The 16700-nt window shown below is 41.1% G+C and overlaps 2 protein-coding genes across 11 annotated transcripts in view; one reads left to right on the top strand and one right to left on the bottom strand.

Moving 5' to 3' along the window:
• The window catches only part of eya4 (EYA transcriptional coactivator and phosphatase 4), a 49392-nt gene that overhangs the window by 8722 nt on the left and 23970 nt on the right, over positions 1–16700 (top strand). For 4 of the 6 annotated variants that reach the window (XR_015110540.1, XM_086188914.1, XM_086188915.1 and 1 more), the window contains exon 3: positions 16087–16136. Coding sequence is in view for 3 of the 6 variants with exons in the window: in XM_086188914.1 (XP_086045040.1) it covers positions 16087–16136 (50 nt within the window). In the remaining 3 variants the exon portion in view is untranslated. Of the gene's footprint in view, positions 1–12660; positions 12977–13278; positions 13331–16086; positions 16137–16700 lie in introns of those variants that run through there. The other 2 variants (XM_086188917.1, XM_086188918.1) reach the window with 2 other exon arrangements.
• LOC147243068 (intraflagellar transport protein 52 homolog) overlaps positions 1–16700 on the bottom strand; it is a 65246-nt gene that overhangs the window by 26400 nt on the left and 22146 nt on the right. The window lies entirely within an intron of this gene.

The following is a 16700-nucleotide window of genomic DNA, read 5'->3' as shown; positions in this document are numbered from 1 at the left end:
AGCGTCTGGCGGGCTGATGGAAGTCTGCGAGGTGTAAGGTCAGCAGGTCACAGACAGCCGTCCAGCCAATCACAGTGTGACGGAGTCAAACCCCCCAAACAGACTGGAGAATCCATCTAGAAACCCAGAGTGAGCGAGCGGCCAGCGTGGGCTTTTTAGAGGAACACACCAGACAGGAAACCGCATGATATGTGTGTGTGTAGGTGTTTCTTTCTCTGTTATACACATATACTTTCTGTGGTGTGGGATGTCTGAGGTCATCTGAGTGGAGACTGTCTCATGCTGAATGAGAGTCAATCAGCGCTCAATATTTCATGCCAAGATTCCTGATTTTATTGATTACGCAAAGGGTTTTCAAGAAATAGCCAGATGGTGTTTCTCAACTGAACAGTTTTCATGTGAATAGAACGTTCAGGATCTATCAGTTCAAATGCTGCTGGATAAAAGTTCTCAGTTAAACAGTTTTCTTTCTTCATTCCTGCTTCCACAAGAGCCTCCTGATAACACAGCCCACCTTTTGTTCAGCTTCTGGCCGAACGTTCATCTAAAAAAAGGAGCACATTTCCTCATTTTGCTGGGAAGGAAATGAAATTGCAACAATTGTGCTTTGGTTACAGAGGAACCTGCCTGACTTGCCTGCCGCGAGAACTTCCTCTGCTGCTCTGCTGGGAGATTGGATTTCTCTGTGTGCAGCATAGAGTCAGAGAGGTAGTGGAGAAGTTGCCGAGGCCAGATGTCTATACTGCCACACTGCTTCAGCTAGCACTCGCTTCTACGCTTTTACTAGTCTACTCTTACTTTTCTTTTGTTCAACAGCTTCTTCTAACCTCAAGTTTCATATGTCGGTCTGATGTCCTCAGTTATTGACCAACAGCATTTAATAAGAGATTATGAAGTTCAAGTTGCATTGAAAAAAATGAAAGACGAAGTCCATGGTGACATCCACATATAGCTGAAAATGTTTCATTTACAAGGTTAAAAAGAAAAACTTTGAATGGTTAATAAATGATTAAAATTGACATTCAATTTATTCTCTGATTAGTGATTGTTTTACTGACATAAAATACCCACTCCTCTGTTGGGGGGTGAGTGTAAATTACAATAAATTAATTGATTATCTGATGTGTTTAATTTATATATATTCATGTACATATACAAGAATTTTATAACACTGGCGGCATGCCATCTTACATATTTTTATGATCATAGTTGTATAGTGTGACACATTCGGTGTGCAGAAATTATCTTTTTACAGACGTATTTTCGTCTTTAAAATGACTGCAGTGAAGCAAAAACTAGCAAATTAACATATTAAACGTACATTAATTAGGGGTCTCTGAATAGGCCCTTTTACACAGCAGCCATTTTGACATGAAATAGTAGGCAAACACAGGTGTTACTAATCACACTAATTGAGGCTCTGCATCTAAATAGACCAGAACCTTCATTAATGCAGTTGGTCGCACCTGTGTTGACCTAGTGCTTTTCCTCTGAGAAAATTATGTGTAATGTTCTGGTACTGCTTTCTGTGGAAGTTTCTAATTTGTTCCCAGAATGTTCTCCCTAATGGTAACATTTGACTCTTGAAAAATAAAGGGCCCAAAACATCCTCAGAATGCAAAACGTAATGGAAAAGTTACATTAAATCATTTTCTTTGACGTCATCAGAACTTGTAAGTAATGTTAGCAAATGTTGTTGGAACGTTCCTAGATAGCTAGTATTTCATGGTAAAATGGCTGCTGTGAAGAAAAGTTGTGATGAAAACAATTATAAATGTGACACAGAGATCATGTTCACAGACAGTTAAAGTATCAAACTTTTAGTCAGGTAATTTATTCTCACACTAGTGAAAAACTGTAGCTGCAGATAAACTAAGCTAACAAAACAACAACATGCTAATGCAAATGTAGCATTGGATTAGGCCGCCTTAGCTAATGTAGCGAATATGGGTAGCAAAATTCAATTGTGTGGTCAAAAAAAGTTTGCTGTTATGTTCTAATGCATTAACTTTCATGATATAGTAGTTAAAGGTGATAAGGGGACTTTTCAGTTTTAACAAGGTTGGAAACATTTTGACAATTAATGGAGCTAAGCCTACTAGCTATGCAGCAAAAATGTATATATATAAATATTCATTTGCAGATGTTTAAATCAGAAACATTTTATATTTGACCTTCTAATATTCAAGTTTTTTCAGGTAGTATTAGCACCAAGCAGAGTTTATGTCCAATAATTATGAATATGATATCAATATTGTTATCTTTTAAATGTCACAGTTATGGTCACAGTATATTGTGACACCCCTGAGGGTAATAGGAGGATTTTTAAATGCTTTAATTTCAATCAAACATATATATCCAGAGGGAGAGTTTCTTTAAAGTACTTTACTCTCCTTGTCCTCTATTCTTTAGGCCTGTCGGCTGGCCTGTCCCTCCTTCTCTATCCCTGCCAGCCTGCCCGCCTCCTCGTCTCCCCCTGTGTCTCTCTGGGTAGAGTGATGATTCAGGCCTATTGTGAAGGCAGCAATCCGATACAGAGCCAGAGCAGGGGGGGTGAAGGGAGGGAGAGGGAGGGTGGAGGGGGATGAGAAACAGAAGGGATTATGGGTGTTCTCATAGCCAGGTCCATGCAGTCTGGAGCCTGGGGCACTTTGGCACCCCATACCTGTCCTCTGCTTTACCTGCCGCTTTCATTCTCTAATTTTGGCCTCCCTCTCTGTCTTTCTATTTCTTTATATCTCTCTCACACCCCTGAGCAGTGTCCCGTTTTTGTCCTTCCTTCTCTTCTTCTTCACACTGACGTATGTCCTCTTCTCTCTCAATCTGTTTTCTTTTTTCTTTTTTTTTGCAGACATATGGTATTTGGAGTGATTTTATTAGGAAGATGATATGAAGTGTTTCACGGTCCGGCATGATGGAACAGCTTGCAACATCTGAGACGTTCTAGTCCTGTTCACTCTCCGTGGCGCGTAGGGCAGCAGTAACTTCTAATAAATGGCTGCATATTGAATCTGAGAGCAGATGGCATGTGTGTGAGCATACGTATCTGTCTTACACACACACACATCACAGGATGTCTTTTTTGAAGGATATCTACCTTATGTTGTACCCTTCTCTCTCTCTCTCTCTTACACACACACAGTGATGTCATGAGCAGCATTATTTAACAGGCAGCTGGGAGGCCATTCATCATTTAATTAAAAGCGTCTGAAAGGGATCTGAGGCCTAATGACATTAGCTTTAATTATTGATGCTGCTGCTGCTGCTGCCGCCGCCGCCACACACACACACACACTCAAGTACGACCGTCACGGATACTCAGACCATCCTAACAGCACACAATCTTGTTTTCTCCAGTAAAGTCTTTTATAAACTGGGAAAAAGCTCAAAATTCTGGTTGAAAAATTTGTTGGCAAAAATTTTCACTCATCAATCATCATTTCATGTTCTGTTTAGTTTTATTTCATGCTGCATTGCAATTATAAGAAGTGTCCTGTCCTCAGAATTAAGGCATGAAAGTTTTGGGTGCACCTTAAATAGACTTGATGACAACAAGATGAAGGAATTGCTTTCCATTTTACCATCTTTTTCAACTTTCATCAGTGTAACAGTAGAAATACAACCACAAACAATGCTTACCACAGCATATCAATGCTCAGTGTCCAAAAGGATCCAGTGGAACCCTTCATAACTAGTCAGATAGTCGTTTCCTCGATTGAATTTTCACAAGAAACAAAACTGATGTAAATTTTTTTTTAATACATTTAAAGTTCCATCATTTGGAGTTTTGTTCTTGGGGTGTACAAAGTAGGTCTCAGATGAGACTTAAAACTATCCCAGTACATGGTTGCAGACCTGGTTTTAGTGTGATTCTTGAATATTGCAGTTCATACAATCATGAATAACTTATACAGTTTATTTCATTTTGTCATTCTGGTGGACTTTGAAATTTTAGGTCAGAATAAAAATTGCACCTGGCACGAAGGTGAGGTTTTAAAGCAGAAAAATTGGAAAGTAAAACACCTGACTGCAACCAAGAGTGGCAAATAAAATGTACTATAGATTAAGAATATATAAAAATGACTATATGAAGTAAACTAAACTGCAACTGCTTCTACTCCAAGTGAAAAGAAACAAATAGCAGGCTGTAAAGCAATCGAGTAATGTTCCATGTAAAGTTTTGATATTTGAACTCAGGAGTGACAAACTGATTCATGATGCTTCAAAATATTAGAATTGCAATATTTAGGGAAACTGTTCTTGTTCTCCGAACCGCCAACATCACATTCCGTGAATGAAAAATACGCAATTTTTACGCAGATATTTGGTCCAAAATTGTATATTATGTGTGGTCGAAGGTTGTTGTTATACACACACACACACACACACACACACACACACACTTCATATTTTAGTGCACATTGGGATGGGGGGGGGGTGGTGGTGTTGGAAGATTCTGGAGGGAAGGCTGCGGTATGGGGTCCGGCCAAGGGGGTGCGGTCGCTGTGGTCAGGTCAGGGATGAAGGGGGTGGGGGTGCACTTGGGTGGTGTTGTGTTTCTTCAGGTCCTGTACAGCAGCAGAGAGATCTGAGTGTTCCAGTTCACTCGCTCTACTTTCCATATGCCTTCAACGTGATTAATTTCGCCAATAACACGTACTTCATATAAACCCTCGTTGGTGTATTTCAGCTTCTAGTTTAATTTCTAACATTCAGTTACATTCACTCTGTTTTGCCTCAAGGACATCGAGAATGGTTAAAAACCACCTTACTTGGATGCCTTCTGATATTCTGTGCTGGTTTTGTCCGGTCTCACGAAGATTTAAAGATGAGACGGGCTTGATCAGTCCAAGAAACTGAAATTCTGTAGAGCATCTTCATGTTCTCCTGGCATGTACGGTAACTTGGAAACACAACAGTAGGATCTTCAGGAGAAATTGCAATTATGCTCAATTGAGAATCATCACTTTGATGTGGTTCAGAAGTTTGGGTGTGACCCTGTTACTGTGTTCTTGGAGGTAGCAGCCACTGATCGGATTTCTGAGGCAAGGTGGTCCTCAGTGAGGCTCCAGACTAAGAGAACATTTTGGATACCTAGATTTCAGTCACATTGGGGGTGCAGTGACCTCATTCTGTTCTGGGTAGTGACAAAATTTGAGATACCATCCATCCATCCATCCATTTTCTATACCACTTATCCGTTAAGGGTCGTGAGGGGGGCTGGTGCCTATCCCAGCTGACATTGGGCGAGAGGCAGGTTACACTCTGGACAGGTCGACAGTCCGTCGCAGGGAAGTTGAGATACTAACAGCCAAAATGAGTTTCCTTCAAAGGGCTGAGAGATTTCCAGAGGGAACTCAGACTAGAACTGCTGCTTCTCCCATCTCAGAGGAGGTGGTTCAACCATTTGATTATTTGATTTTAAAACCTCAAGAAACAACTCGTGGTAACATTCCAAAAAACATAAGAAATTCATGTTACAATGATATCAAACAGAGAAAAGCACTGACTCACACAGTTAAGATGGTTTTACTTTATACTTGGATATTTAACCTCTGAAATTATGAGTTTATTAATTTCATGTCAGGCCTATAAACTAATACTTCAACCTGCACAATCCGCTCAAACAGTCTGTATTTATCTCTTCCACTGTCTGACTTTCTAGCTACTCGTGTAGATTGTACCTTTTAGACATATTGTTGTGTTGTGTGTCTTCAAGTGTGTTTCTGTGCCATTGACTAGAGTGACTGCGTGTGTGTGTGTGTGTGTGTGTGTGTGTGTGTGTGTGTGTTTGCGTGCGTGCCTGGTCATCCATGGACTGGTTTAGGTTTCTCCCAGTTGTTTTTTTAATCACTCTCATCAGATTAGCTGAGCAGGGGCAGTCGAGGCCAAACGCTTCACAATTAACAGCGCAGAACTGGCCGTGCACGAAAGCGCACACACACACACACACACACACACACACACACACACACACACACACACACATATCCATCAGTGGCTTTTCATTTGTCTCCATTGAGCAAAGCTGCATTAAATCATGTCCATGATCCCCTCGCTCTGTGAGACAATGAGGAGCCAATTTAAATGGCCGATGTGAAGACCACCATGATGTCAGGGAGGATGGCCAGCAGCCTTCACTGTTCTCCTCTACTGGTCTTCCTCCCCACACATGTGTATTTACTGCAAATTGATTGACCAAAAATAATCTGCGGGGTTCTATTATTAGTAGGGGGCACTGACCACCCTAGCAACTAGTTTGTCCTTTCACATCCTCTCTGTGTTGCTGCAGTTTGACACTCGTCAGATGTTGCTGGCTGTCTAGTTATCAAAGGCTTGCAGTTCGATTCTCGCTCCCTCCTGAAACTGTGTCCAACCCCAATTGCTCCTGAAGAACTGGTTGGTGTCTTACATGTCACCATCAACGTGTGAATGCATGAATATGGCCACATCATAGAACACTGTGACTGCCATGAAGATAGACAAACAATTTGTAGATGTAGTCCATTTAATAACACATGTAGGTTTGCTAGATCTTTTTACTGATGTTTCCCTACTACAGTGAACCAAAACACATGGCTTGTGAAAACAAAATTATTTCTACTACCATCATCAAATGGCCAAATAGTTCTCTGAGTTAAGCAACTAAACATGTCCTGAATGACATTTATGTAGAGGGACGCATACATGGTGTGTTTTTATAGGTTGACCCGTAGGTTAGCATCCTCATGGTTTCCTCAACCAAAAAGAATGGATTTTTAAAATTTGATTTTCAGTCTTAAAAGGTCTGTGGCAAACAAAAGTATTGTTCAGCATGCTAATCACAAAAAACACCACCGATTTTAGTGCAAGTGCAACTGTTAAAAGTTCAAAGCGAACGTTGTGGTATGAGCGATCTACAAGGATGTACGATGTCTACCGCTAAATTTGCCCTTGTTCTGTTTTCATGATTGTTTTCGTGATTTTTCTATTCTTTTTGAGTTTTCATACAACAAAATGTTGAAAGAGCTGAAGCTGGTGTGAATCACAGACCTTATTCAGACAGTCAGATTGACTTCGAGACAGAGGGAGCTACACATTCAACAATGCTAACGTACCACTGGCCTTTGAGACTCATTCTTACAATCACAGTCATTTCATTTTACCTTCCAAAAAAATGTTGTCACAATAAAGTGGGACTTCACATAACCGTTTAGGTTTGGTTAAATTTAGGCACAAATGTGACTTGGATAAGAGAGGTCACTGCATCACCTAGGTAGGAGATCAGGCGTTGAGTGGGGCCTCCATCGTTATGGTTACAGATATGAAGACGTGGATATGGATATGGAATGGTCATTGTAATTTTGATTAAACAAATGGACCTAGTATGGAACCAGAAATTAAATACAGTATCTCATAATTTCATTTTGTTCTTGTGACTTTATTGTGTTGCTTTGGAACACTTCCTTATGCAACTATTTTTTTTCTTTTTTGTTTAGGTTTTTTTTGTAGGAAGATAACTCCCCAAATGGTGTGTTTTCCTCTCATTATTTCAGATTATCTATTGTGTTGGCAAACCAGTATAAATGCCATTGTCTCTATGACAATTTTAACTGTATTTTTGTCCCTCTTCCTCTCCCTGGGCTATGTGAAGACAAAAGGTTGAAGACTTGATACTTCAGGTGCAGAAACTGTGCAGACTTTTGTCTCTGTGACATTCAAAATGTGAGCATCACCATGATGCAGCTCTTGGCAAGATTCATGTCAGTGTAGACAGGTAAAGAGAGAGCGGTACAATCCAGAGAGAGGGGGAGAGGGAGGGAGAGAGAGGGTGAGAGAGAGAGGGGGAGAGGGAGGGCGAGAGAGAGAGGGATGTTTTTGGAGAGTATTCACCCAAACACCTCCTCCTCCTCCTCCACCTTTTCCCTGCTCCACAAACTCACCCTATTCTTCCCTTTCACTCCCTCACTTCTTTTTTTCTTTTATAGCTTCCTACTACACCTGAAAAAGGGGCATTTTTGGAGGCATAAAGAGAAGGATAGTTTTACACCTCCCCAGGCTGGGGTAACTGGGGGGGTAGGAGGGAGAGCGGGAGGGAGGAGGCTCAGCACAATGTATTTTACATGAAAGGAGGAGGATAGAGTTACTACCCCGATAACCACTCATACAAATGGGGAGAGCAGAGAGCTTTGAGCAGGGGACAGGTAAAGGTGCATGTGCGCGTCTGTGTGTGCGTGTGTGTGTGTGTGTGTGTGTGTGGGGTGGGTCAACATGGTGGATAGATAGAAATAGAGGTAGTGTTTGTGTGGTGAGTAACATCCTTCGTGAGTGGGTTTTGTGGTTGCCCATGTCAGAGGTGGGGTTGACTGGATGATCAGGTTGCACAGGTGTGTGTGTGTGTGTGTGTGTGCGTGTGTGCGTGTGTGCTTGCTTGCCTGTGTCCCAGATGAAGCTCTAGACTACCAGACATCGGTTGTCAAGGTTGTTCAATGTTTGGTTGGTAATGATGTTACTGTAAACGGTACTAACAAGTCCTCCAACTGCATGAGTCTCCTGTGGTGCTTCAAGTAAGAGTCAATGAAGATGAGCTCATGCTGCACTCATCTGGTTGGATGGTTGATTATATTAGCGATATGTTCTTTCCTGACCACAATTCTTTTTTAACTGACTTACCAAAGGTGTTTGTGTATAAAAATGAAGTATCTGTGTTCATGTTTCATATGCGTGAACGTATGCCACATGTGAGATGACGCAGCCAAAGGTTGTATTGTATTGAATCTGGATTCGAGGTTTTGACCATGCTTTTCTTGGCCATTTTATTTTGAAAGAACTTTTTAGCTAAAAAAAAAAAAAAAATTCCTCAGGGTGGGACACAATAGGCAGACCTTGCAACCTCTTTTCACCTCGCAACTTGAGCACCTTATTTAGTGTTTTAATTCCTTGATGTGTATATTTGTACCTCCTCCAAAGATGTCATGCGATCACTGGTGTGTTAGAAGGATAGCAAGTGCAGCTGGATTTTGATTTTTAAGATGATAGAACTTTGGTTCAGGAGCAATCCATTTGATTTTGTAATTGGTCAGAAACCCGATCTATCAACATCACATCACTGTCTGAGTGCCGTCTAGTTATGCTATGGCTCCTGTTTGCACAGCAGTAATTGTAATTTGTACTAATTTCCAGAGATGGTCCTGACATGAATTCATTGCTTATCTTCCATGTTCATAATTTTTTAAAGTAAAACTTCATCCAAAAGTTACTCACAAGATTTTTCAAAACAAAGCCTCACTTAAATAGGCTGCTCCCTCCCTCCCCTCCCTTGATCCACATTCACAAAGTTACTGGTCCATTTCCTCCACAACTGCTTTGTGTCTGAACTTGGTCACTGTAGCAGTTTTTGAGGGACCAGAGCTGCTGCTGCTGCAGGATCTTAAAAAAAAAAAAAAAAAACACATCTAAAGCAGTAAAAATAAATTTTATGAATACATAAATTTTTATAGAATTAAATTATCAAATGTACACAGATAAACAACGGAAAAAATAGGTGCCCAAACAAACTTAGTTTAAAGGGTCACCATTGGTCTCTTGTTCTATTTAGGTTTTATCAGTTTCAACTATTTAAGTTGGTTTCGTGTATTTAGTTAAATGTAAGTATATACTGTAGAAAACGTTAGTTAAATGAAGAGAACTAACATGTCTCTGTTTGTCATATATCTGCCGAGGGAAAGATAAATGCTGTTGTTCCACTTGAAGAACAATGTTGCTCTCAAAGGCCTCTTAAAAAGTAGCAAGGCACCTCGTCAGACAGTTAAAACACTGCTAATGTCAACAAAAACCAAAGCCCAGTTGTCATTTAGTCCTCTAATATACTGCCCGCTTTGTTTGCTCACTTCACAGCTCTGAGATTCTCGTGTTATCCTGTTTTCTTTTTTTCTGTCCTTTTTTTAAGGCATGTTTTGGGACGCCTCCCTTGCTCCCTTCTCCCCTTGCTGTGAAAATATTTCATCGGGATGTTTTTGGGCGACCCCCTCTCGATGGGGTCCTGCCTGGCTAATAATAAAGTGCTTGAGTTGTCAAGCGTTTCAGCAACACCCTAATCTGTTCTGACAGATAGTCCTCCACACACTCTTTCAGACGTCCAGCACATGCACAAATTTGAGTGTCGCCGTGCACGTATAACAACACTTTCAAAAGACATTTGCAGTGATGTATGCACAAGGGTGCAGAGACAGTCTATCAATCAAGGTGTTTATTGGGGTTGGGGGATGAATATGGTGGGTTGAGCCACAGTGGTGACCAAGTTAAAGATGCCTGGAAAAGTTGGAAACCGTGGCTCAGTTCCAAATCAGTCCTTCAGCTTTTAAACATCTGGGACCCTCTTCTCACCTGCTTTGTAAGTTCACACTTAAACTGATCTGGACCTGTCTAACATCTGGTTTTATTTGCCTTATGTCTCTATACCAGCACTACGCAGCATTTTCCCAGTAACTGTTCACACCTTGCCATCTTGAATTGGGAAGTTTAAGCTGTTGTGGTTTATACGCTGCATGCGGTGAGAGGGGCTCCCACATTAAAACATCATTTATCAGGACGAGTCCACGACAAGTCAGTCTTGTCTCCAAATTACATTTTGTCATGAAAAACATGCGAGAATCAGCCCAGGAAATGACGAAAACCATATGTGAGAGACAGGATCTTTCATTCCAAAAATAGAAACAATCAATCCAAGTTGTTTGTGTCTTGATTTGTAGCGAGACACCAAAAAAAGAAAGACCATGGATGAAAGAATTAGGATGTTTTTGTGTTCATAATCAGTATGTTTACAGACTGACAAAGTCAGTTTATTATGTTTACCGTTTTCGACTACAACAGGACTTTTATAATACATGTAAACATGTTTGTCCAACAGAAATTGTACAAAGGCGACTGTTCAGCCTTGGAATAACATACATAGTTAATTTGGTTGGTGGTCAGTTTACTCAGGCATGTGCACACTTAAGCTTGCCGAAGCGTTCTGCACACATTTCAATAAACTCCACTAATATTGCTCGGTATGGGATGCACAACGTCAACCAGTAGAAGGTAGAAGCATTTAGAGGGGACGTAAAGCCCCCCAACTGGTCTAGAGATGGACATAGTTCTCTCAGCAAATGGACTCTTCCCAGTTCTTATATACTGAGACAACGATCTAATGAATAAAGCTCCAGCTATAGCAACTGTGCACGAAAATCTACTGAATGTATCTTCGGTTTCCAAATGTGCTCACCATCAATGGATCTACGGACAACAACAACAGTGCATGCACACATATACAGTAGAAACAACAACCTATCATCATGCCGTCCCCTCAAGCCTCATTGGCTTGATTTTTTGTCTGCTGGATATCTGGAATGTGTCAGTGATGCATCGGCCAAGCCCTTTCCACAAGTGGAAAAAAGCAGCTAAAATCATGATGTGTGAACGAGGCACTACGGGGATGCTGGCTAAGTTTAGCATCTGCAATTGTCTCAAATGAGATTCTCTTCACCTCTGTTATTGTTGGGTAAGGGAAGTTATCTCCAAACCTGCCAGGATTAAACCAAAACTTTCTGTGTGGTTCGACACAAATTGAGGTTGTTGTAATTGCGGTGAACTGGCCCTTTAAATCTTTATTAGTGGGGAAGTGGCAAAAGTTCTGTGGAAACAGAAATTGGCATTTCTTTTCAAATTGGCATTGGCATTTATGATTCTGAGAAGTGTATGTGTGGGGTGGTGGTGGTGGTGTGTGGGGGTGGGCGCCTGTGCCTCCCTTGATTACACCTTGAGGACCACAGTGAAAGAGTGCCATCTTCAGACTGAGAGCATAAGAGGGAGGGTGGGAGAGTAAGGTGAACACACACACACATCCACCCAGGGGTCATGTATTCAAGCCATTTGTAAATTCTTGCAATCATAGGTAGAACGATAATGTTTGGCATCCAAGTGTGTGTGTGTGTGTGTGTGTGTGTGTGTATCCCTCCCTTCAAGTGCATGCGCTGATTCGGTGCTCTCCCATCTACTCTTCTAATTCAGCTCCACACCACACATGACGCACACGTGTAGTCCGGGTGGTTCCAATTAACACAGATTGGTAGAGTCTGTGTGTGTGTTTCGTGTGCTCAGGTGCATATGTGGGACTGTGCTGTATGGGTGTAATGGGGGAGGGCGGTTGGGTGGTGGTGGGGGGGTCAATTGCATGGCGTGAAGTTTACGGTCTGGCCTCCACTTTCTACTGCACAGCAAGACATTGTCATCACATCCACACCACGTTGCTGTCTCCATTTACCGCCGTAGCTCAGTGGAAGTAATCACGCAGCAGGGTAGTTCTTCAAGAAGACGTGGAGTCATACACACTCTTGTGTTATGTTGTGCATTCAAAATTCTTCACTACATTTTCATTTATAGTAAGTTTAGCTGATCTGCGTCTATATTAGAAATGAAGCTCTTCACCAAAAGAATGTGTTCCATTTAAAAGATTTCCCTGGCTTAAACTGTAACCTTGAGTGCGTCTGTGCTGAGTGACAGGAGAGAGAGAGAAAGGGAGAGAGAGAGAGAGAGAGAGGGAGAGAGAGAAGGAGGAGGCGAGAGAGAGAAAGAGGGGGAGGAGGCAGAGGAGGAGGGAAACAGGACGAATGAAATGTTCCCCATTACTGGACTCGAGGAAGACAGCAGCTGCGTTTAGATGGACCTGAGAGAGAGAGAAAGGAGGGGAAACGTCTAGTTTAAATGCTGCGGGGACCGTCCGCTACATGTTTGCATAGCATACAAGAGAACAAGAATGCATTTGCTCCCATAGAGCAAAAAGCAAGACAAACACCTGCAGTGCTAAGTGAGAGGCAGGTAGAGTGTTTGAGCGTGTGTGTGTGTCTGTGTGTGTGAGACAAGCAAAGCTGCATCTGAAGGGAGGCTGGTGGATCGTACAGCTCTGTAATGCTTTGTGGAGGTAAAGGACTTCTAACTGACCTGGTTACACACTGAGGTAAGAATGATTTACTGTTTGTGTGTATGTATATGTGTATGTATGCGTGTGTGTGTGTGTTATGCTCAAACCTCTCTATCTCTATACTTTAGTCTTTTAAATTAATTGTGCATCATTTCTGTAAAAGCAAAACAAAATTACTATGTAATAACTGATGTAGCATTTAGATTAATGGGTATAATAAAAAAATACACATTATATATGTGAATATTTTAATCATGATCCATCATCTTATATTGATTTTAAATTGAAAATATTTAAATCTGTCTCTAAATGATCAACAATAACAATGTTCTGTTTAGTTACAGTTGGATGTAGGATTACAGCGCGAGGCTATCACCTCAGCTACAGAAGGTAGTATTTGATTTACATCATGATTTATAACAATTTTTCATTTTCATATATTTGCTATATTTTTGTATTGTTTACCTCAGGCAAAATTCCTGCAACAACACCATTTCAAAAAAGCACAAGCAAAAATTACACTATGTTACATTTATGTTATTATGGCTAATTTTGGGGTGTATTGCTGTATTTATTGCAGGCAGGGTATTTGTTTTATTAGAGTATAATTTTAAAACGCCTTGTACACATTGACTGGTCCAAATGTTGTAACCAAATTAAAAGCCATTCTAGAGCCTGTGTGTGTGTGTGTGTGTGTGTGTGTGTGTGTGTGTGTGTGTGTGTCTGTGTCTGTGTCTGTGTGCGCGCTCGCGTGCGTGCACAGTATCAGATGTCCCCTTGCAGATGGGTTGGTTTATTACCAGAAACACGCAGCGCTATTCCTCCTTCACTCTGCCGACTCTCTTCCTGTGCAAAGTTTTCATTTGTTGGAATAATCCAAACCCAATGCAACATTTTTGGGTCCAATTTTCTCTCCTTTGTTACTATTTTTGAAATAAAGAGTCGAGGGAAAAGAACAGGAAAAAAAATTAGGATTAGAACTCAAGCTGCTTCTTTAAGTTTCTTTTTGTCTCCTATGAGGCCCGACGTAATCCAGCAGATGAAAAATATCATTAGGAAGTAACAACACTAACATAAATAAAGCATTGTTATTAGTGCTAATTACCTCGGCTACCTGCGTTTATCCCTCAGAGAGTCACCGGACTGGGCAGGTTGTATTCAAGAGCGGTCACCCGGCCAACCAGGTCAAAGGTCACCTTTTTAAAGTAGCTCGGATGACACAAATGGGCCCTTCAGGCATCGTGACCACCTAAGAGTTTGCTAAGAGATTCTTCTTTTTAGCATTTTGAATTAATGTAACATACGGTGAGATCAAGACTTGTTTTTCTTAATTCTCACTGAAAAGTGGGAACTTAAATTTTGTTATTTTATCACACAGTTTAATTAACAGATTAGATTCAATTGATGTCAGTATTTATGGAGGATGTTTTGTTCTGAAAGTGACAAATTTTAAAAAGACGGTAGCACTTGCTAAGAAAAAGTGTACGATTTTTTTTAGGCCTAAAAGAAATTAAATGATCCTTAAGAAAGAACATTGTGAAAATAAATGTATGAAAAAGTGTTGGACTGAAATTCCAACAAAGATAAAAGTGTTAAAATGCTGAGCGAAATTAAGAGCAATGTTGTCAGTCAGAGAAAGTGTGCGTGAATGAAGCTCAGTCATAAAAGCTTCAAGGATCAAAGTGCACTTGTGTTTTCACACATGTTGAGACAGAGACAGCCAGGACTGTGTCTTTACGCGTGTGTGTGTGTGTGTGTGTGTGCGTGCCTGCGTACATGCAGGGGCCATAGTGTGTATGGTCGAACGTAGCGCTCGACATGTGGATCGCAGTTTCTCACGGCCATGCTGTTGATGTTGTGACTGACAGGCTTGTTAAATTTCAGTAAAGCATGAAACGTGACATGAAAGTGGCTTGTGTGTGTGTGTGTGTGTGTGTGTGTATGTGTGCGTGCGTACATGAATATGTGTATGTGTGTGTATGAATGTGTGTATGTAAAGTGATCTATACGAGGGCATTGGCTGACCTTTGAACCCTGTCTTAAACAGCTAAGTGCTGCTTCTTATTCGCTCTCAGCAGGATCCTCTAATCAGAACCACATCACCACAACACAGTCCTGGACACACACACAAACACACACACACACTCTGATTTTCCAAATACCTGCTTGGCCAAACAATTTCTTTATGTACTTACCTGTGATTGCAATAATTTGCAAATGGCTTGAATACATGATGCCTTGGTGAATTTGAGCATATGTGTGTACGTGTGTGTATACGCAGATGAATGTGCATTTCCACGTGCAAGTGTGTGTGTTTGGCACCTCACGCGTGCCCTACACCTCAAGAGTGTGTTGACACAGTGATTATGGGGCAGCTGGTACACATTGGCTCTTGCTCCGCCCTCCATTTACTGTTCTAATTAGTTCCTGTTCCAAATAAGAGGGAGGAATTTTAATAGAGAACCGCTGGTGTGCCGTCTAGCTCCGCATACCCTCACACACACACAGAAACATAAATAAAACCAGCCTGTGTGTGTGTGTGTGTGTGTGTGTGTGTGTGTGTATGTATATATATGTGTGTGTGTGTGTGTGTGTGTGTGTGTGAGTAGGGGACGGGCGATGAGGCGCTTGTGTGTTTTCTTTAATTTTTTTCAACTTCAATTTTGAAGGAGACGTTCCAGCTCAGGGTGATTGACATGACCAAATGTCTCAGTAACCCCCAAAGTCAAGTCTCGTTTTAGTGCCGACGCTGACCCGTTGAAGGGTGAAGAGACGGCCCCTGTGACCTAACATGACCCTGCCGTGACCTTTCAACTCTTAAAGGGTTGAGGAAGGGGCTCAGGCTCAGGATGGGGTAGGGTCACGGGTGAACAAGGGAAAGTTAAAACTGCACTTAGATGCCAGTTAGCACTTCTTTGTCGGCAGCTACCATCTCCAGCTCTCTGTTATTAGAATTGTACTACTTAAGTAAGAAATGCGACAGTCCCTAGTTTATTTTATATGATCTTTTTTCTTCTTTAAAATGTTAATATTGTGATTATAATAAAATGATAATAATGCTATAGTTGTACTAATATGACAGTAGCATGTAATGTGTGTGTGTGTAGTAACATATCCTCTGCCCCCCCCCCCTTTTTTTTGGGCAGGCGAAGAAATCACACAGTGACTCTCATGTTCCAGACCCTTCAGACACCAGGTACACACACACACACACACACACACACACACACACACACACACACAAACACACACACACACAGCTCCCATTCTCAAAATCATAAATGCCAAAGCCAGTTTGAAAAGAAATGCCCATTTCTGCTTTACACACACTCCCCTGAAAAATGTAACACTGTTTGTTGAAAAACGTGAGAAGACCCACGTGTGCACCTGTGTGTTGTACATTTCCTCCTCCACCATGTGTCTTTCCTAGTTCATGATGCAAAGAGAGGGAGACAGGTGATGTTACACTGCAGCTGCGAGCTGCAGTGAGGTCATCAACACCTTCTTAGATCTCTCTCTCTCACACACACATAGACTTGTAATTTATTTACGAAAAAATGATTTACAGCAGAAGCAGTTAATTTATTGGCATAAAAATAATCTGTCAATATTTTGCTATTCATTGATGATAATCCTTTATATAATCCTGCTGTTCAAAGAGGAAAAATTAAGCCTTTTTTAATATTTATTGTCCTCTAGAAGTGTTAACTAAACACGATGAATAGATAATGAGAATAACAGTAGGTGCAGCCTGTTTAAT

This window comes from Aulostomus chinensis, chromosome 20 (assembly GCF_037954235.1).
Source record: "Aulostomus chinensis isolate RoL2024-O1b breed Wild chromosome 20, RoL_Achi_v1.0, whole genome shotgun sequence".
Taxonomy (NCBI): Eukaryota; Metazoa; Chordata; class Actinopteri; order Syngnathiformes; family Aulostomidae; genus Aulostomus; species Aulostomus chinensis.
Note: the sequence above shows the minus strand (reverse complement) of the source record. Positions and strands in the feature narration are given on the sequence as shown.